Below are 17873 nucleotides of genomic sequence, written 5' to 3' on the forward strand. Positions count from 1 at the left end.
GTATTTACTGCACAATGTATACACATTTGTGCATAATGCTGGACTCAGTTGTAACATTTCCACCACAACCAACAATGCCCTGTCAAATTTCTAGTGTAGGCCTACTTGGATACCAAGGAAACAACCAGCGTCAGCAAAGCACGTGCTTCATACCTGTGGTGTGTCAAGAACAAAAATCAACGTAAACAAATAAAATGTGTCTTTGGTGATGTGACGATTGAATACATTTGTGTGATGAGGAAAAAGGACATTGGGTGCTGCTTCTGTTATGGCGTTTTGAAGCCTATCAAACTATATATATATAAAACACAAGTAAAAAATGCTACAAGCTATTGTAAAAATAATATGCTATTAACAAGCAATTCGAAAACTCGATCACGTGATTTAAGGGAAATTGCGCGTAGTAACCAACTCAATAGTGAATAATACTGAATTGTATTGCTGTTTAAAGCTCCCTTTCGATCGTGTAGCAGTTTACTGTGAATTATGTATGTATTTAACTTACATGAGGATGATACGCAATCGGTTTCAGAGGGTATGGAAACACATGTAAACTTTAACCTCAGTAATAACTAGATTTACGATGCCTAACGATTTGACTCGCCCGTAATTGTGGCCAATATTTTATAGGTGTGGAGAGAAGTTCAACTTGAGCCATAAAACCACACAATCAAAACACTAGTGCTGTTGTTATGGCAGCGTCAGTAACGTGAGACGATCCTCCTTCCCTTTACCTGTTGACCGGGAGAACAGGAAATGCACCTGAGCTCAGTTTCCTCTAACAGCACAGCATCTCTCTCTCTCTCTGTCACACCCTGAGCACGTATAGCCTACTCTCTCTCAGCACGACTCTGATATAAAGCCTTCACGAGGCTCCTTCTCCGTGCCGAGAAGGTAAGTTTTATGTCCGATTTATTAAGTTGGATAACTTTCAAATTGTACTGTTTGTGTAAATCAAGGTTGGAAGTGGGTAAAACAAAGTTTTTGTCCCTGTCAGCTATTTAATGTTGTTTTCCCCGTAAGAAATAAATTATGAAATCACACAGCTTTTACTGTTCACAGATGGGAACGACGTACAAAAGACAATTAATTTGCTTATATTTACCTGTAATATTCTGTCAGTCACATTTCCTATCTTGTATTAACTAAAGACGACGAGTCAATGAAAGTACACGAGGGGCGGAGCCACAATCGACGGAAGCTATATGCAAACATCCAGCTGAGAAAAGACGTGAACAATTTTTTTTTCATAAAAAGATGCCTCGTTTTAGTTCAAACTATAATGTTTTCTATCAAGAATACTGATTTACTTGTGTTTTCTTAAAAAAATGGTCTCATCACATTTATTTATCACATATTCTTATTCTTAAAAAAAATAAATAAAAACAAAAGCTGTTGTATTATGAAGAGATGCCCCCACATGTTCTTCTGTTAAAACTTTTGGCTGTGCATTCCTGGCATATTTCATATTTCCTATTCAAGTACAGTGTGGTATGACATCATGTCAGTTCAAGAAAACAGGTTGTTGCCTAATTTTGTCAGGTGAGGTTTATCAGATCAAGAAGTGACATTTCTTTGTGTTTGATCCTTCTGTTGTGTAGCCTATGAAAATGCAAAAAAACTACAAAATCAGAACAAGTTTTTCATTGCATGCCAGTGTTTTACAGCAAAACAGTGTTAATGTTTTTATTCATACACATTTTTATCTGTATAGTTGAATAGTTGCAATTTCCTTCCAGTGGAATGTTTTTCTATTTGTAAAGAAAAAAAACTAATAATTTTAAAGGCAGGGTAGGTAAAAAATTTATAAACAACTTTCTTCCAAATTTGTTGATATATCAATGCATAATTAAAATGCAAGTACTCTGATAAAAAGAGTATAAAAATCGAGTGACTTTAATCTGTATTAAACACAGCTCATTATTTCCATTCGGGACGAAACATATGATTGGCTTAGGCGACTGTCACTCTCTCGCAACCATGGCAACCACCCTTTTGCCACACATGACCCGCCCACTTGCGCGCCCACGTTTGATTTGAGGAATTCAAGAGGCACGGATCCTAGGAATACCAAAACAATGGCAGAGAAACAGCAAGCAAAATTCACAGTACCGGCCTATGCAGTTAGTGAAGGCAAACCAGGCAAAAAAAGGAACACAGTAACAGTACAAGAAAAGGCAATGGACATAAAGTCTTTGGATAAACAAAGAAATAAAACGCGAGTTAATATCGGCGTGGCTTTCCAGCGATGGCGAGAACTGAAGGAACTCAAGGGGCTGAAAAGTGACTCCTTGATGGCTTTATTACTGCTGGACAGGTAAATCTTTCTTTTTGTATTTTGATCATACATATTTTTTTGTTTATTTTTTCATGAAGCATATGTCATTAGCACATGTAGCTGCGTAATATAGCTAACATAACATTACTTAGGTAGTAGAGACGATAAATAATCTATAGGAGCCCAGAAGGGAGGGGGTGGAGTGAATGGAAATAATGAGCTGTCTTTAAAACTGTCGTGAGAGGTCTACAGACACTCGATTTTTATACTTTCTTTTTCAGAGTACTTACATTTGAATTATGTATTGATATATAAATAAAGTTTAAACAAATTTGGAAAAAAAGTTTTTATACATTTTTTACCTACCCTGCCTTTAATGAACAAAAAAGTGAAAAAATAAAAACTTATTGAAAAATCTAAATGTTTCTAAGAAGTATATATATATAAAAATGCCCTCTCATATGTTGTATATGTCTCCTTGTCTTTAAATTTGCAATGAAGCACATTGTTTTCTTGCACATTGTAATTGAATTGTTTTTTATGCCTCCATTGTTGATTGAATTTTGAGATGTGGGTGTTGCACTCAAAATGGAGGCAGAAGAGCGTGAGATTTCTGGGGCAGAGTTTAGGGATTAAGATTGGAAAAGTCCAGCATATGTCACCAGAGAGAAGTTGGTGTCTCGTTTCACCAGAAGGTCCTGTTATGACATTTTTATTAAAGGGGTCATATGACGTTGTTAAAAAGAACATTATTTGGTGTAATGCAATGTGTTTATGTGGTTTAATGTTCAAAAAACACATTATTTTCCACAAATTGTTGCTCCTCTATGCCCTGGCTGCCTTTCTGAAATGTGTTGATTTTTACAAAGCTAATTATTTGGAAAAGCAAGGTATGCTTTGATTGACTAGCTATCCAGTGCATTGTGATTGGCCAAATACCTCAAGCGTGTGACGGAAATGTTACACCCCTTAACATACTGTGATGCCGTGTGTCCCGGCACGAAGAGACAAAACCAATAAAACCCATTACAAACAAGGCATCTGTTGCATCCAGTGGGGACATAATGACTGATTGAAATGACTTATACTGTGTTATTACACGTTACGTTGCATATCGCACTGCTGAAACATAAAACCATGTCTGCATTTGTTATCGGGGGAAACAACAAACAACAAGAGCTACTTTACACTGCTCAAAACTCATGTTTGAATCATCAGTGCCAAATTTTTTAAATATGTAAACATACTTACAGACTGTGTGTCAGAACAGGTGGCATTGTTAGTTCAGGAAACAGGCCTGAGGTAAACTGTTAATAATTGTGTTAAACAGACAAATATTTGGGTTTAACGGTTCTGAAACAGTGTTGTAAATACAACTTAACCACTGATTTCTAGTTGTGTCCTCTTTTGGAAGGCCAAACAAAGTGGTTTCACTTGCACAACGAAACGCACAGCATCTCCACAACATGACGACGGTGGAAGCGTCAATACTACAGCAAAGTTATGCCTTCTTTCTTTGCTTAAACATCTGGGCAATGTTATGCAAATCTTCCCATACAGTGACATAGATATGTGGGGACATGTTTAAACTAGCCGTTTTAGGGGGGTGTGGACAAGTCTTTTATAAATAATATCCCTTTGGGTTTGAAACTTTAGTCTTTGCAGCTTTAGAGATCTTACGTATCTATGCACGAACAGCTTGTAAAAATCCAAAGAGAAAGGAAAACTTGAAACTGCATCATATGACCCTTTAAACACAACTAAATCGAAAACTTGGACTTACATGGAGGAATAGGTCACAATGAGATCAGGACGTTTTTGGGAATGACAGAACAAATAATGGTAAGTTTTAATTTCATGCTGACATTAAGTGCCTAATATCTCAATTTGTGTTTGTAGGTGCACATCCAAACATAATTACATGGATACCTCGCTATCAGAAGAGAGTGACTCCGCTAGCAGCAGCAATGCAGAGGAGAATCACTCCAAGACCGTTTACAAAGCCCTCTATGAATGCACAAGTCTGGAGTCTGACTCTGAATTTGATGAGGAACTCTCTGAGAAAGATATTGAAGAACTTTTGAATACCAATCCAGATGTTTTCAAACACTGTAAACTTGTAATGGAAAGACCCGATAAGGCGTATGCAAGGCCTCTCGACAATCCAACACTCTGCATCAAAATCTGTGGAAGAGAAAATGTGGGCAGGTCTTTGCCTGGAGATGAAGTCTGTGTAATGATCTTAAACAGAGAACAGTGTCCGCAGAAAGGTGAAGTTTTAAAAGGGAGGGTTGTCGGACTAATAAATAGAGATGAAAACTCCTTAACCTTCATCTGTAAGATGGTGGAGGGCAACCCAAATCTTGTTACACCTGTTAACAAAAAAATTACCAGAATACGAATAGTTCAAACAAAGCCTGACATGGGCACAGTTGAAATACGACAATACAAGTGTGGACGCTGGGAAAGAAAGGAATTTGTAAACATTGCTAAGAACCAAATGTTGAGAGTCAAAGTTATAAAATGGGAAAATGGGAAAACACACCCTCTCGGAGTGGTTACAAATGTAATTCCAGAGTGTGATGTTTTGGATGAAATGCTAGACATTGAATTTGGCTGTAAAGACACACCTCCACCATTAAAACTACAAGAACCTGAAGACGATAAAGTTTTAGACAGGAGGAATTTGTGTGACATTATCACTTTCACCATTGACCCACCTTCAGCTGAGGACCTGGATGACGCCATTAGTGTGAGTGAAATTAACTGTGATCGCTATCAGATTGGTATTCACATTACAGACGTCGCGAGTTGCATTTCCAAAGATAGCGAGCAAGACAAATTCGCTAGACGGTGTGGCAAAACAATTTACACTCCAGAGAAGGGAAACGTGGCATTCATGTTTTCAAGAGAGCTGAGCAATGACCACTTGAGTTTTTTGCCTGAAAAGAAACGGAAGGCAATGTCCTTGCTGATAGACATTGACAAGAAAACAAGCAATATACTAAACTTTGATTTTGCTGAGACCCTGATTATATCCGACAGACGGATGTCATATGAAGAGGCTGACCAAATTATTCAGAAGTACTGCTCGGATGACTCTGAGCCTCTGCGGTTCTCTTGCGTGGAGGATTGTGTAGCTGTCGCTTACCGTTTCTCCGAAGAGCACCGAAAATGCAGGCTGGAAGATGTATGGCCGTTTGGGAGGCAGACAGGGCAAAGTTGCTCTCATGCAATGGTGGAGGAACTAATGAATCTCTACAATAGTGCTGCAGCTGAAAAACTCATATCTACAGACGTCACAAGAGATCTCACACCACTGAGGTGCCATGGGGAACCAGACCCAGAACAACTTACTCATTTTAAGAAGAAGTACGTTGAGCTAATTCCCATGTCGCCTTACTTTTCAAGCATCTGTGAAGTAGATTCTGAACATAGTGAAGAGCATGTTTGGTCCAATCCACAATATGAAAATATGGAGCACAATGGCATATCTTTTAACATATTCACATCCATATTTCAAAAGATGGAAGAATTTGCAAAGAACAAAGACTACTATAATCTGATGCAGTTAATTTCTTCAGATGAAATCCATCCGACACTTATCCCTATGGTGCGGGAGTTTCGTGACATTCAAAAGAAAGCTGTCATTCTTAGATCATGTTCCTCAATGGATTCCAGGTTGGGTCACTATGATTTACGACTGGACGCATACACCTGGGCGTCATCTCCAATGAGGCGTTATCTAGACCTTATCTTGCAGAGACTTCTGCACACCACGCTTTCTAAGGAGATCCTAAAGCAAGCTGACTACACTCAAGTTGAGATCAAAAGGTTCTGCCAAACTGGCATGGACGTAGAAGAGAAGTATGATGCTGCTATGGTGAACCTAAAAAAGGTTCAGTTTGAACCCAAAGATGTGGTTAAGCTGGCGGTGGTGGACCAGCTCACTCCACAGGGGCATGAATTCACAATATCATTCCCACTACATTCTAAGTTAGACGTCATCACCATCATGTACAAGCAACTTAAAGTTGTGTATCAGCCAAGATACAACAAGGAAAATAACTCCATGACTCTTCATTGGAAGAGAAGAGTTTATTCATTCAGTGAAACATTCAAGAATTCATATCCGTTAAAGCCCATGAAGAATGTGACATCAGTGTCAAGCAACTTGTGGAAAAGACTGGTGTCTGCCATGAAACAGCAGGATTGGGTTAAGATTAAACAATGTCTACAAGACATGAAAAAAGGAGAGGATAAAGGAAAGGAAAGTTTGACAAGTAAGGCTTGTTCAACAGAACAACGCATGAAAAAAGGAGAGGATAAAGGAAAGGAAAGTAAGGCTTGTTCAACAGAACAACACCATCCTAAGGAACTAACCATGGAGCTGAAGTTGGGAACGGTTGTTCAGGTGCAGCTTGGGACTGAACTCAAAGATGGCTTTCCAGTTCCTGTGGTTCAACTTCTCAGTGTTAATCAATGTTTTGAGATTTGTTTGGAGCACGCTAGAAACCCTATTGATTGTTTTTCCAAAACAGTGTGCAAAGCATCAAAGCCTTTCTATGAGAGCTACAAGGAATACCAGAACATCTGGAGCCAACTATGTCAGATAGACACCGCTTATAATGCTTTGGAAGAAAATAACAGCGTCATTTTAGAGGATGTTCGTATAACATGGAATAGAGATGAAACCAATTTCCAAGGGTTTTTTTATCTGACAAAGACTCAGAAAAAACAGTGGTCTCTGGAGTTTGACCTTTGTAACTGCTTCTTGTGCATCAGACTAAGAGATCAGAAACTGGAGAACAGTGAGAGTGATCCAAAACATCTGAATAGTTCTGAAATTTTAGACCTGCAGTGTTCACTACCTTTTACATGGGTCGCACATGCAGTAACCACCAAACCAAAGAAACAGAAGAATGGAGACAATCAAAACAAAATAAAATTTAAGATCACGAAAAGATCTATGAGTTACATCCCACCAAAGGTTTTTGAACAGGGAACAAACTTCACCATTGAGGTCATTCCCAAAAAAATTCCATATTTGTGAGTGATGTTTATTCTTTCTTTCTTTAAATTTCAGATTTATACACATTTATACATATGCTAATGCAGTCTTTTTGCAGGGTTAGGGAACATGTGATTGAAAACTTAAAACGGGCTAATAACCTGGTGAAGAATGTCGCCACTAATCAACAACTCAAAGAACTGAATGCCAGTAAGTGCAGCAACATGGCAGTGCAGGCGATATGCCCCAAAATCATATTTCACGAAATGAGTAATTTAATTTCATGATAAAGATATATATTCACATTCTAGTTGTTGTTGTTTTTTATTAGAAGCAAATTACAAACAATATTGTATTCATCAAGACTTGGAGTCAATTATTACACTTATACTTCAGCTAACACACTACTATTGGAGAGGAGTTTTTTTCACCCTTCCCCTCCTCCTCAGACTTGACGCACATGCAGGTTGCCAGATTGATGACACAAACAAGAACGAACGCACTTGACGATGAATGAAATTAAATACGCTGTGTTTTCCGTCAATTGGCAACCCAGGGTATCGAAATTCAATTGGGTAGACTGGCAGTGGGCGGGTTTCTGACTGTAGCATTGTTCTTCAGATAAACAAATATGTTAACTAAGCATGTTTCTTAAATATCTGCAAACCTATTATGGCATTTTTATGCTTTAGTTTAGTAGAGTCAAAAACTTACATTAAGCACCTTATTTTAAAAAAAAGACTAATATTTCAACTCCCCTAGAGTTAAATAGTTGAGTTTTTTACGTTTTCGAATCCATTCAGCCGATCTTTTAGCAGGTGAGTTTCGATATTTTTCATATATAAAACTTGACTCTTCTGTAGTTACATTGTGTGCTAAGACCAACAGAAACTGAAAAGTTGCGATTTTCTAGACTGCTATGGCTAGGAACTATACTATACTATACTATATGCATAATATCACTGTGCCTGCTGCAGCCATGGTACGCCAGCAAAGTTCCTTGATTATTACACTGGAATGAGAGTATAGTTCCTAGCCATATCAGCCTAGAAAATCACAACTTTTCATTTTCTGTTGGTCTTAGTAAATGATATAACTACAGGAGAGTCAAGTTTTAAATAGGAAACATATCGAAACTCTTTGGTCATTTCTGAGCAAGATGCTAATGGTCTAAACAGATTCAGTGATCTATGCTAAGCTAAGCTAAAAGTGCTACTGGCAGACCCTCCAAACAGACCCATTGGCTGAATGGATTCGAAAATGGGTAAAACTCAACTGTTTAACTCTAGGGGAGTTGGAAAATGAGCCTATTTTCAAAAAAGTAGAATGTTCCTTTAACACACGAAAATTACCATTAATTAAAAAAAAGGAATGAATGAAAACCTCTGCAGTACTGCTTTGTGTGGTCTGATCAATGGATGTCTTATGTAACTGTTATTTTAATGTGCTGAAAACCCTCTTGTCTTAGTTCCATATGAAAATATAAAATTGTATGATCTGGATGAAAGCCTGAACCTGCCACGTCTGAATCAGAGCCAGCAGAAAGCTGTGGAGGAGGCTGTGAAAAAACCTTTCACAGTGATCCAGGGCCCACCAGGTACTATTTAAAATACTGCATGTAGTAATAAGATAGTTGCTTTAGTAATTGTTGTCAAACTTTGTAAGGTCACTTTTTTAATCAAGCAATTCACTGAATGTCACAAACGTTCCAAACTGATTTTTGATTTCACAGATTTGTCCATTGCAGACTAATTTTGTTCACTGTTGTGAGTAGTGTCAGAAAATGCAAAAATAATCATCAATGCAAATAATCAGACTGATTTGCAGTCTTGGGAATGCAAATAATCAGACTGATTTGCAGTCTTGGGAAATGTGTTGTGGAAAATGCTGAAGAAATTTACTCACATGCCATACACTGCAATATTTCACCCACAGGTACTGGAAAAACAGTGGTTGGTATTCACATTGTTTACTGGTTTTTCAAGAAGAACCAAGACTTTTTGGCCTCTTCCAAATCTTTCAAAGCAAACCCTGATCAGAAACCCCCCAAAAAGCCTGCCATCCTCTACTGTGGACCTTCCAACAAGTCTGTGGACATTGTTGCAGGTGAATTGTGTTTGGTGGGTTTTTTTAATACATAGCATATACCCTAGTCTGATTGTTTTTTATAAGGAAGCCAGAAACTTACTGTATACAAAGCAAAAATGTTTGGCCAGTGCAGTTCCATCATTCTTACTTTACTTTGGTGGTGATAAAACATAATTCCTTAGGGAATGATAGTACCAAGTGCAGTGAAATTTAACTTCTCTGAAGAATTGGCATTTTCATGCATGCTTAGAGTATGTTTCATAGTCTGTTTTACATGATAAACTGTACTTACATGACCCCATTGATCTTGTGTCTCAGAACAGTTGTTGAAACTGAAGGGAGTCCTAAAGCCTCTGAGAATCTACTGTGACCAGATGGAAATGCGTGTATTTCCCTATACAGGCAGTGACCTAATGCTTTGCCGCAAATCCCTCCGAGATGAAAAACCAAAAGAAGAGCTCAAGTAAGAGCCACTATTTTGTACATGGTTTTAAAAGATTTTGAAACCAAATTGTATGGCAGTAAATTATTTTAGAAAGATGGCAGCATAATTTTATTTTTATTTTATTTTTTTTACACATGATTACTAGGTCTGTTAGTAAAATCTGTAAAAAATCAGTTTCAGCAATCCTTGTATTATATGTCAATGGTGACCAATGAAATTTTATATCTTTGTACAGTCGTGGCCAAAAGTTTTGAGAATTACATAAATATTGGAAATGGGAAAAGTTGCTGCTTAAGTTTTTATAATAGCAATTTGGATATACTCCAGAATGTTATGAAGAGTGATCAGATGAATTGCATAGTCCTTCTTTGTCATGAAAATTAACTTAATCCCAAAAGAACCTTTCCACTGCATTTCATTGCTGTCATTAAAGGACCTGCAGAGATCATTTCAGTAATCGTCTTGTTAACTCAGGTGAGAATGTTGACGAGCACAAGGCTGGAGATCATTATGTCAGGCTGATTGGGTTAGAATGGCAGACTTGACATGTTAAAAGGAGGGTGATGCTTGAAATCGTTGTTCTTCCATTGTTAACCATGGTGACCTGCAAAGAAACGCGTGCAGCCATCATTGCGTTGCATAAAAATGGCTTCACAGGCAAGGATATTGTGGCTACTAAGATTGCACCTAAATCAACAATTTATAGGATCATCAAGAACTTCAAGGAAAGAGGTTCATTTCTTGCAAAGAAGGTTTCAGGGCGTCCAAGAAAGTCCAGCAAGCGCCAGGATCGTCTCCTAAAGAGGATTCAGCTGCGGGATCGGAGTGCCACCAGTGCAGAGCTTGCTCAGGAATGGCAGCAGGCAGGTGTGAGCGCATCTGCACGCACAGTGAGGCCAAGACTTTTGGAAGATGGCCTGGTGTCAAGAAGGGCAGCAAAGAAGCCACTTCTCTCCGAAAAAAACATCAGGGACAGATTGATCTTCTGCAGAAAGTATCGTGAATGGACTGCTGAGGACTGGGGCAAAGATGAAGCCCATTTCCGATTGTTTGGGGCATCTGGAAAAAGGCTTGTCCGGAGAAGAAAAGGTGAGCGCTACCATCAGTCCTGTGTCATGACAACAGTAAAGCATCCTGACACCATTCATGTGTGGGGTTGCTTCTCATCCAAGGGAGTGGGCTCACTCACAATTCTGCCCGAAAACACAGCCATGAATAAAGAATGGTACCAAAACACCCTCCAACAGCAACTTCTTCCTACAATCCAACAACAGTTTGGTGAAGAACAATGCATCTTCCAGCACGATGGAGCACCGTGCCATAAGGCAAAAGTGATAACTAAGTGGGTCGGGGACCAGAATGTTGAAATTTTGGGTCCATGGCCTGGAAACTCCCCAGATCTTAATCCCATTGAGAACTTGTGGTCAATCTTCAAGAGGCGGGTGGACAAACAAAAACTCACTAATTCTGACAAACTCCAAGAAGTGATTATGAAAGAATGGGTTGCTATCAGTCAGGATTTGGCCCAGAAGTTGATTGAGAGCATGCCCAGTCGAATTGCAGAGGTCCTGAAAAAGAAGGGCCAACACTGCAAATACTGACTCTTTGCATAAATGGCATGTAATTGTCGATAAAAGCCTTTGAAATGTATGAAGTGCATGTAATTATATTTCAGTACATCACAGAAACAACTGAAACAAAGATCTAAAAGCAGTTTAGCAGCAAACTTTCTGAAAACTAATATTTATGTAATTCTCAAAACTTTTGGCCACGACTGTATACTTTTAGATCCTTTTCTTTTGGTTTCTTAAATTTTACCCATTATAAGTGGTTGAAAACCAAATGGGTATATATACTGTATTTGCATATATGCTGAACATATTCAAAGATGAATGTCTGTACAACAAAAAAAATTGAAACTAAAAATTTACCTTTTATATATATTCACATCAAAAAAATAATGTCAATATCTTGATTTTTCAGATGTTTAATATTCACTTTTATTAAGAATCAGGAAAACATGGCTATTTAATACCTTTATTACAATTTTGGGTTTTAGAAATGTACATCTACAAAACTTATGGAAGGCATACATTATCTTTGAATGTGAAAGTGATACTGTCTACCAGTGGTGGACCTTTGGATCCACATTACAGACATCACAGCAAATAGTGTGTGAATATACCCATTAAACATCTGATTTTGTTGCAGGGATATTACACTGATGTACCTTGTTCGTAAACCTGAGAAACCTTATTCAGAAGAAATTGAAAACTATGAACAGAATGAATTAAAAGAGGATGAAGTAGAGACGTGAGTCAAATTTCTGTATTTTCTTTTACATTCAGAGACTTGCCACAATGATGCATGAACGTGAAAAGTAAGGTAATTTATTGTGAGGCATTAAGAAAAAATCAGAAGAGATATATACAATAGAAAGATAATCCAGAAGAATCAAGAACATTGAATCATCCTATATGAGATATTACTCTATAACACAGTGTTTTGTCATTGCCATCATCATTCTGTTTATGTAGTGAATGTGAATTTGCAGCTACAGGAAACTGTTGAAGGATGCTCATAAGGATGAGATTCAGAATTATGATGTAGTGTTGTGCACCTGCTCATCAGCGTTGAAACCCGAAATCCTGGCGGTCATGGATTTCCGGCAGATACTCATTGATGAATGTGCCATGGCAACAGAACCAGAGGCCTTCATCCCATTAGTTTCATACAATCCACAGCAGGTGAGTTCTGGGATGTCATCATCAATCAAACCAAAGAGATTCTGTCAGATGGAAAAGTCTTGTGCCATATGCAATCTGTCCAAAGTTGCTCCCTGTTCCCCTATGTCATTTGGTAATTTTTTTTGTTTGTATGTGAAAAATGTCATTCCCTACACAGTGCCATCTTTATAATCCACAACGCACACAATAATCTATAGAGCAAGATGAAAACGCTGCATGGAAGACTGAATCCCACAATGTGAAATATCAACAACATCCTTTAATGTTTTCTTGACAAATAATTTGTTCAGCATAGTTGACATGAAATAAAATAAATGCAAAATTAATGTTTGATAATGAGATTATTCAAGGGTTTTTTTTTTCACGTAAATTGTTTTTTTATTTTTTTATTTTATTAAAACAAAATTAAATAAATAAGGTAATACACATCTTTTTATATGAAAAGTCATTTTCACAATTTTTTTAGATTGTTTTGCTGGGCGATCATCAACAGATACGGCCAATAGTGCAGTGTGCCCTCGTGAAAAATATGGGCATGCAGCAGTCTCTGTTTGAACGCTACATGGATATGGCCATAATGCTGGACACGCAGTACAGAATGGTAAAATAACTGATAAATGCTTTGAGATCCTTCCTCAAATAACAATAGAAAACATTTAGTAAAAAGTCTAACAAAGTTTTCATTTTGCTTCTGTGTTTAAAAAATACACACATATGGCAGCATGAAGAAATTTGCAGGTTTCCTTCAGAAGAGTTTTATAAAGGAAAACTGAAAACCGGAGCTGAACGAGGACCCCTCTACCTGCTTAACAAGTACGGACTGCCAACGGCGATCCTGTTTGGCCATGTAGAAGGAGAAGAAGACAGTTTGGTTGTATCCACAGAAAAGGGCAATGAGAACTCAGTGGCCAACACTAAGGAGGCAGAGCAAGCTGTAAGTCAGAGACTAATGCTGCCTTCAGTTCACCTGAAGATAAAACACTACAGAAAAATACATACAGAAAATACTAGTAATTTATCCATTTAAGAGGCTACAGGCTTGCGTGACAAAATTGAATATTATATAGTGATAAAATACCCTGATAAAACGTAAATTACACATTCATGTTGCTGAAAACAGGTTAAAAGGTGGATATGAAATTGCTAAATATTATTATATCACATTGTAAGCAGGATTTTCTTAGGAGAACTTGAAGGCAGCATGAGTTGTAATGATAAAACATATAATTCTCACTCAGTGCACTGCATCATATTCCCAGTATTGCCTTTTCCCCAGTATTGCATTTTCTTTCCCCCAGGTCCATGTGGCATGTCTGTTGATTAATCAGTCAAGTGTGGCACCTGAGCATATTGCAATTCTGACCCCTTACAACGCACAGGTATCAGAGATCAAAAAGACAGCAGAGAAGAAGGGTATTGCAAATGTCACTGTTTGCACAATTATGAAAAGCCAAGGTGTGTTATTCTGATTATTCACCTTTTAAAATTCTAATTAAAGTCTCTCTATTCAGTCTTTATTTACATTTTTAAAAAAGCTTTTATTTGGTTGTATTATTATTATGCATGTTAATTCTAGTTTGAAATGTTTTTTCTGTTCTCTCTGTAAGTGCCTTTATTGGATTTGAGACTCCTTCCAACTCTTAAGCTTTGTTTCTGTCAATAACGATTGGCAAAACAGAACGTTTAATGCTCTGAATGTAAATTGCTGTGTACAGGAAGCGAGTGGCCGTATGTGATCCTCTCTACTGTACGCTCCTGCTCCATATCTGATATAGAAAGCGACAGACCAAGTAAAGCCTGGCTTGGAAAAAGACTTGGATTCATCACTGATCCAAATCAGGTCAATGTTGCCATAACTCGTGCACAGGATGGACTGTGCATTCTGGGTAAGCAGTGATTTTTTTTTCACAGTGACCATAAAATTCCACATTAAAAGATGTAATTGTCTCATGAATCAAATGATCAAATATTGAATTCTAGATCTTTCCTCACTACTGCAAACGTCCTTTTCACCCAAAAAATGTATTTACTAAATATTTGAGTTTGTTTCTTCATCAGAACAGATTTTGAGGAATGTAGCATGCATTACTTGCTCACCAAAGGAACCTCTGCATTGAATGGGTGCCGTCAGAATGCGAGTCTAAACAGCTGATAAAAACATCACAATAATCCACAATTAAAGATGGATTTGTTTCTTACAAACACACAGAGAATTACTTCATAAGATGTTAACTGATGGACTGGAGTGGTGTGGATTATTGTGATGTATTTATCAGCTGTTCGGACTCTCATTCTGACGGCACCCATTCACTGCAGAGGATCCATTGCTGAGCAAGTGATGCAATGCTACATTTCTCCAAATGTGTTTTGATGAAGAAACAAGCTCATCTAAATCTCGGATGGCCTGAGCGTGAATACATTTTCAGGAAATTTGGGTAAACTTTTCCTTTGATGTTTTACAAACATAAAGCGACACAATACTTTTTCAAAACCTATTGTTTTCCATTTCAAACTGAACAAGCTTCTTTTTGTGGATGTTTTGCTCTAAAAGTTTTCCTGTGTTATGTTTCTGTCAAATAAATGCCATTTGGTTTGCTGTCTCATATAATTCAGTCATTTTTTACATGTGGCTGAAGTGTCCAGAGGTCCTGTGTACAAGTTCGCTCTAAATTTTCATTCCAGCACTTATGCGCACATATGTAACATCCTGTTGTTTTGTTATCTTCTAGGTAATAGTACCCTGTTGAGATGCTGTGAACTTTGGAAAAGACTCCTGGATCACTATTACAGAGCGCACTGTGTGGTGAATCGAGCTAGTGACATTAAGGTCAAAAAACAGAGGAGAGTGATGTCCTCACTGTAAGTGCTTCACATGGAGCAGGTGTCTGGTAGATTCTCTGGCCTTCATTTTATCGTATTCAGATATTAGGAGACCAACACAATCTCAGGGCAAAATCTTACGTTTTGCAAAATTGATGGATAAATTGTATTAATTCATATGGTCTAATTTTATATGATTTGGTGACAGTTATGTGTAGGTATGGACCTTCATGCTTTTGTTTTCATTATTGTTCTGTGCAAATTCATATTAAATAGTTATGTTTTAACCATAGACTGTAAAAAAATATGGACGTAGTGTCCGTGACGTCACCCATAGACTCCTCAATAGCGGTTTTGAAGCCTAAAGTGTGCAGAGCGGGCCGTCGCCATCTTGACAGCGCGTCACCGCAGGACTCTCCCGGATAATCGAAAATGGGCAAAAGGCGGGAGCTGATTGCTGAAGCCACGCCCACCTAGCGCGACGGCACTGTCAGCAGCGGCAATCCACATGTCACTCAAGTGGCCACGCCCTTAATTATGCAGAACTTTAAGGCTTAATATAATTTAAACGGATGAGTTATAAAAAGATTCACCCCCCTCACAGTTGTCATGAAGGGCAAAAGTAGGAATATAGACCAAAATCATTTTTTGAACCAGGCTGTAAACATGTTTTATTCTGCTGTAAAGTTGGGCATTTTAACATGGGAAGTCTATGGGACCGACTCTCTTCTGCAGCCAGCCTCAAGCGGCCAGTCGATGAATTGCAGTTTTAGTCACTTCCTTATTGGCTTCACGAGAGAGAGCGGGAGGTTGGCGCTCGGTTTTAACACGAGGAAGCACATGTTTCTGAAAGGGTCAAAACACAATTCAACAATTAAAAATACAAGCACTCATTGGTGTACCATTCAACACCTTAAATGAGAATGCTTAATGCCAGTTAATTTGAAAATCTAAATGGAATTCAAATTTAAGTAGCCAACAGATTGCAGAAATGCAAAGTAAATTAAATGAAGTGCATCTGAATTATGGTTTGATTGGTTTTGATTATTTAATTACTGATGGTTTGATTATTTATAATTAATAAATTAATTTTCATTTTGTGGACCAGTGTGGATTACTTTTTTTTTTACTTTAATTCCATTACCTATTGAATTTCTTTGAATATTAAGTTTCAGTTTGAATATGTTCTCTATTACTTAAATGTGAGCATGCTAATCTCTCACATAATATACTGTACATACATTAGGCTATTTACAATAATTTGGAGTAATTTATCCATGCTTTACTGAGTGGGATCTGTTTTGTGAATATGGGTGACCCTTTTGCAGAAATGCACCATTCAGGGGAAAAAAGAATGAAAAAATATTAATTTTTTTAATTTCACCAATTAAGGTCACATTCATGAAAAATAATTTTGTTTTGCTTTGACATGATTGGAGTTTTTTTTTTTTTCAACTTTTTAGCTTTTATATGTTATTTATTGTTAAAACTATTTTAAATGTGTTTCAGTTTAGCTATAGTGGGTGTCCAATGTAATCTTTTCCTTTCTGCTCTTGCTGAGAGGATGGAGCCTCATAATTAAGGTCTTACTAGGCATACTAGAAACTTCCAGGCAGGTGTGTTGAGGCAAACTGGAGCTAAACTCTGCAGGAGTTGCAAATCTTTTTTTTGCCAACAAATTAGTTACTCTGATGCATCTTAAGTGACTGGATAAAATATCTGGAAAATGCACAAATGCTTGCTGTTGATACTTTACTGAAACATTCCAATATGAAAACAGATTGTGATTAGCTCTTGGCAAACCTTATATTAAAATATTTTTGTAAATGATCAGGCAATGTGTAGAAACCTCATAAGTCATAAATCAACACATCATCAGAGTGAAAACACATATTTAATAAGGTCTGGATCTTTGTTCAGAGTTTTGGAACGGTGCGAACAAAACTAAATCAAGGGTTTGATTCTTTAGCCAGTTCTTGCCATGTTCAAACGGTTTAAGACATGAGTGGTTTGAATCCCAAATCATGATGGTTAGAAACAGATAGATCGCTTGAACCTAGTACATGTGTCTTGATATATTCTGGCCTCGGGTCCCAACACAAGGTCCAACAGATTTCCCGTACCTGGGAACTGCTCAGGAGACTCGCTGTTACCCCAGGCTTTTTTATACCGCTGCCCAGACAAACTACAAATAAGTTTCAAGAGGGTCTAAGAAACAGGAGGCCTCCAGAAAGAAACTCTCCAGCAGTGTTTCACATTGCGAGAGATTGCTCTGAGGACCAAACACTTGTCACAAGTATTCGGTGCTTGGCTTTCTTACAAATTTGGAGACTTTTATTCCCAAACTCATGTCCATTATAATCGCTGATTGACCTTGCGTGACATTTCCTATGGATTTTACTCTTGTTTGCAGGAGTTAATTAACTTGTGGAAAGCCCTCTCTGGTGGTGCAGCACTGCGGCCAACTTGCTGCAACTTCATTTA

At 37.7% G+C, this 17873-nt stretch overlaps 1 protein-coding gene across 1 annotated transcript; it reads left to right on the plus strand.

Moving 5' to 3' along the window:
* The first annotated feature begins 541 nt into the window (after positions 1-541).
* LOC132101221 (helicase with zinc finger domain 2-like) lies at positions 542-15671 on the plus strand. The gene is made up of 14 exons (XM_059505988.1): positions 542-894; positions 4178-6552; positions 6610-7327; positions 7408-7499; positions 8758-8886; positions 9225-9395; positions 9696-9840; positions 12034-12135; positions 12377-12569; positions 13036-13170; positions 13291-13503; positions 13868-14024; positions 14285-14455; positions 15299-15671. The coding sequence occupies exons 2-14, from the start codon at positions 4200-4202 to the stop codon at positions 15430-15432; spliced, it is 4713 nt and encodes a 1570-aa protein (XP_059361971.1). The 5' UTR covers positions 542-894; positions 4178-4199; the 3' UTR covers positions 15433-15671.
* Positions 15672-17873: the final 2202 nt, after the last annotated feature.

The sequence above is a fragment of the Carassius carassius genome, chromosome 2, assembly GCF_963082965.1.
Source record: "Carassius carassius chromosome 2, fCarCar2.1, whole genome shotgun sequence".
NCBI lineage: Eukaryota > Metazoa > Chordata > Actinopteri > Cypriniformes > Cyprinidae > Carassius > Carassius carassius.

Excerpts from the sequence above, each read along its gene's own strand:
- LOC132101221 (XM_059505988.1), top strand. The coding sequence starts at position 4,200 with ATGGATACCTCGCTATCAGAAGAGAGTGACTCCGCTAGCAGCAGCAAT. Across the intron at positions 12,136-12,376 it reads AAAGAGGATGAAGTAGAGAC|CTACAGGAAACTGTTGAAGG; the intron begins GTGAGTCAAATT and ends GTGAATTTGCAG. Across the intron at positions 13,171-13,290 it reads TGGACACGCAGTACAGAATG|CATGAAGAAATTTGCAGGTT; the intron begins GTAAAATAACTG and ends CACATATGGCAG.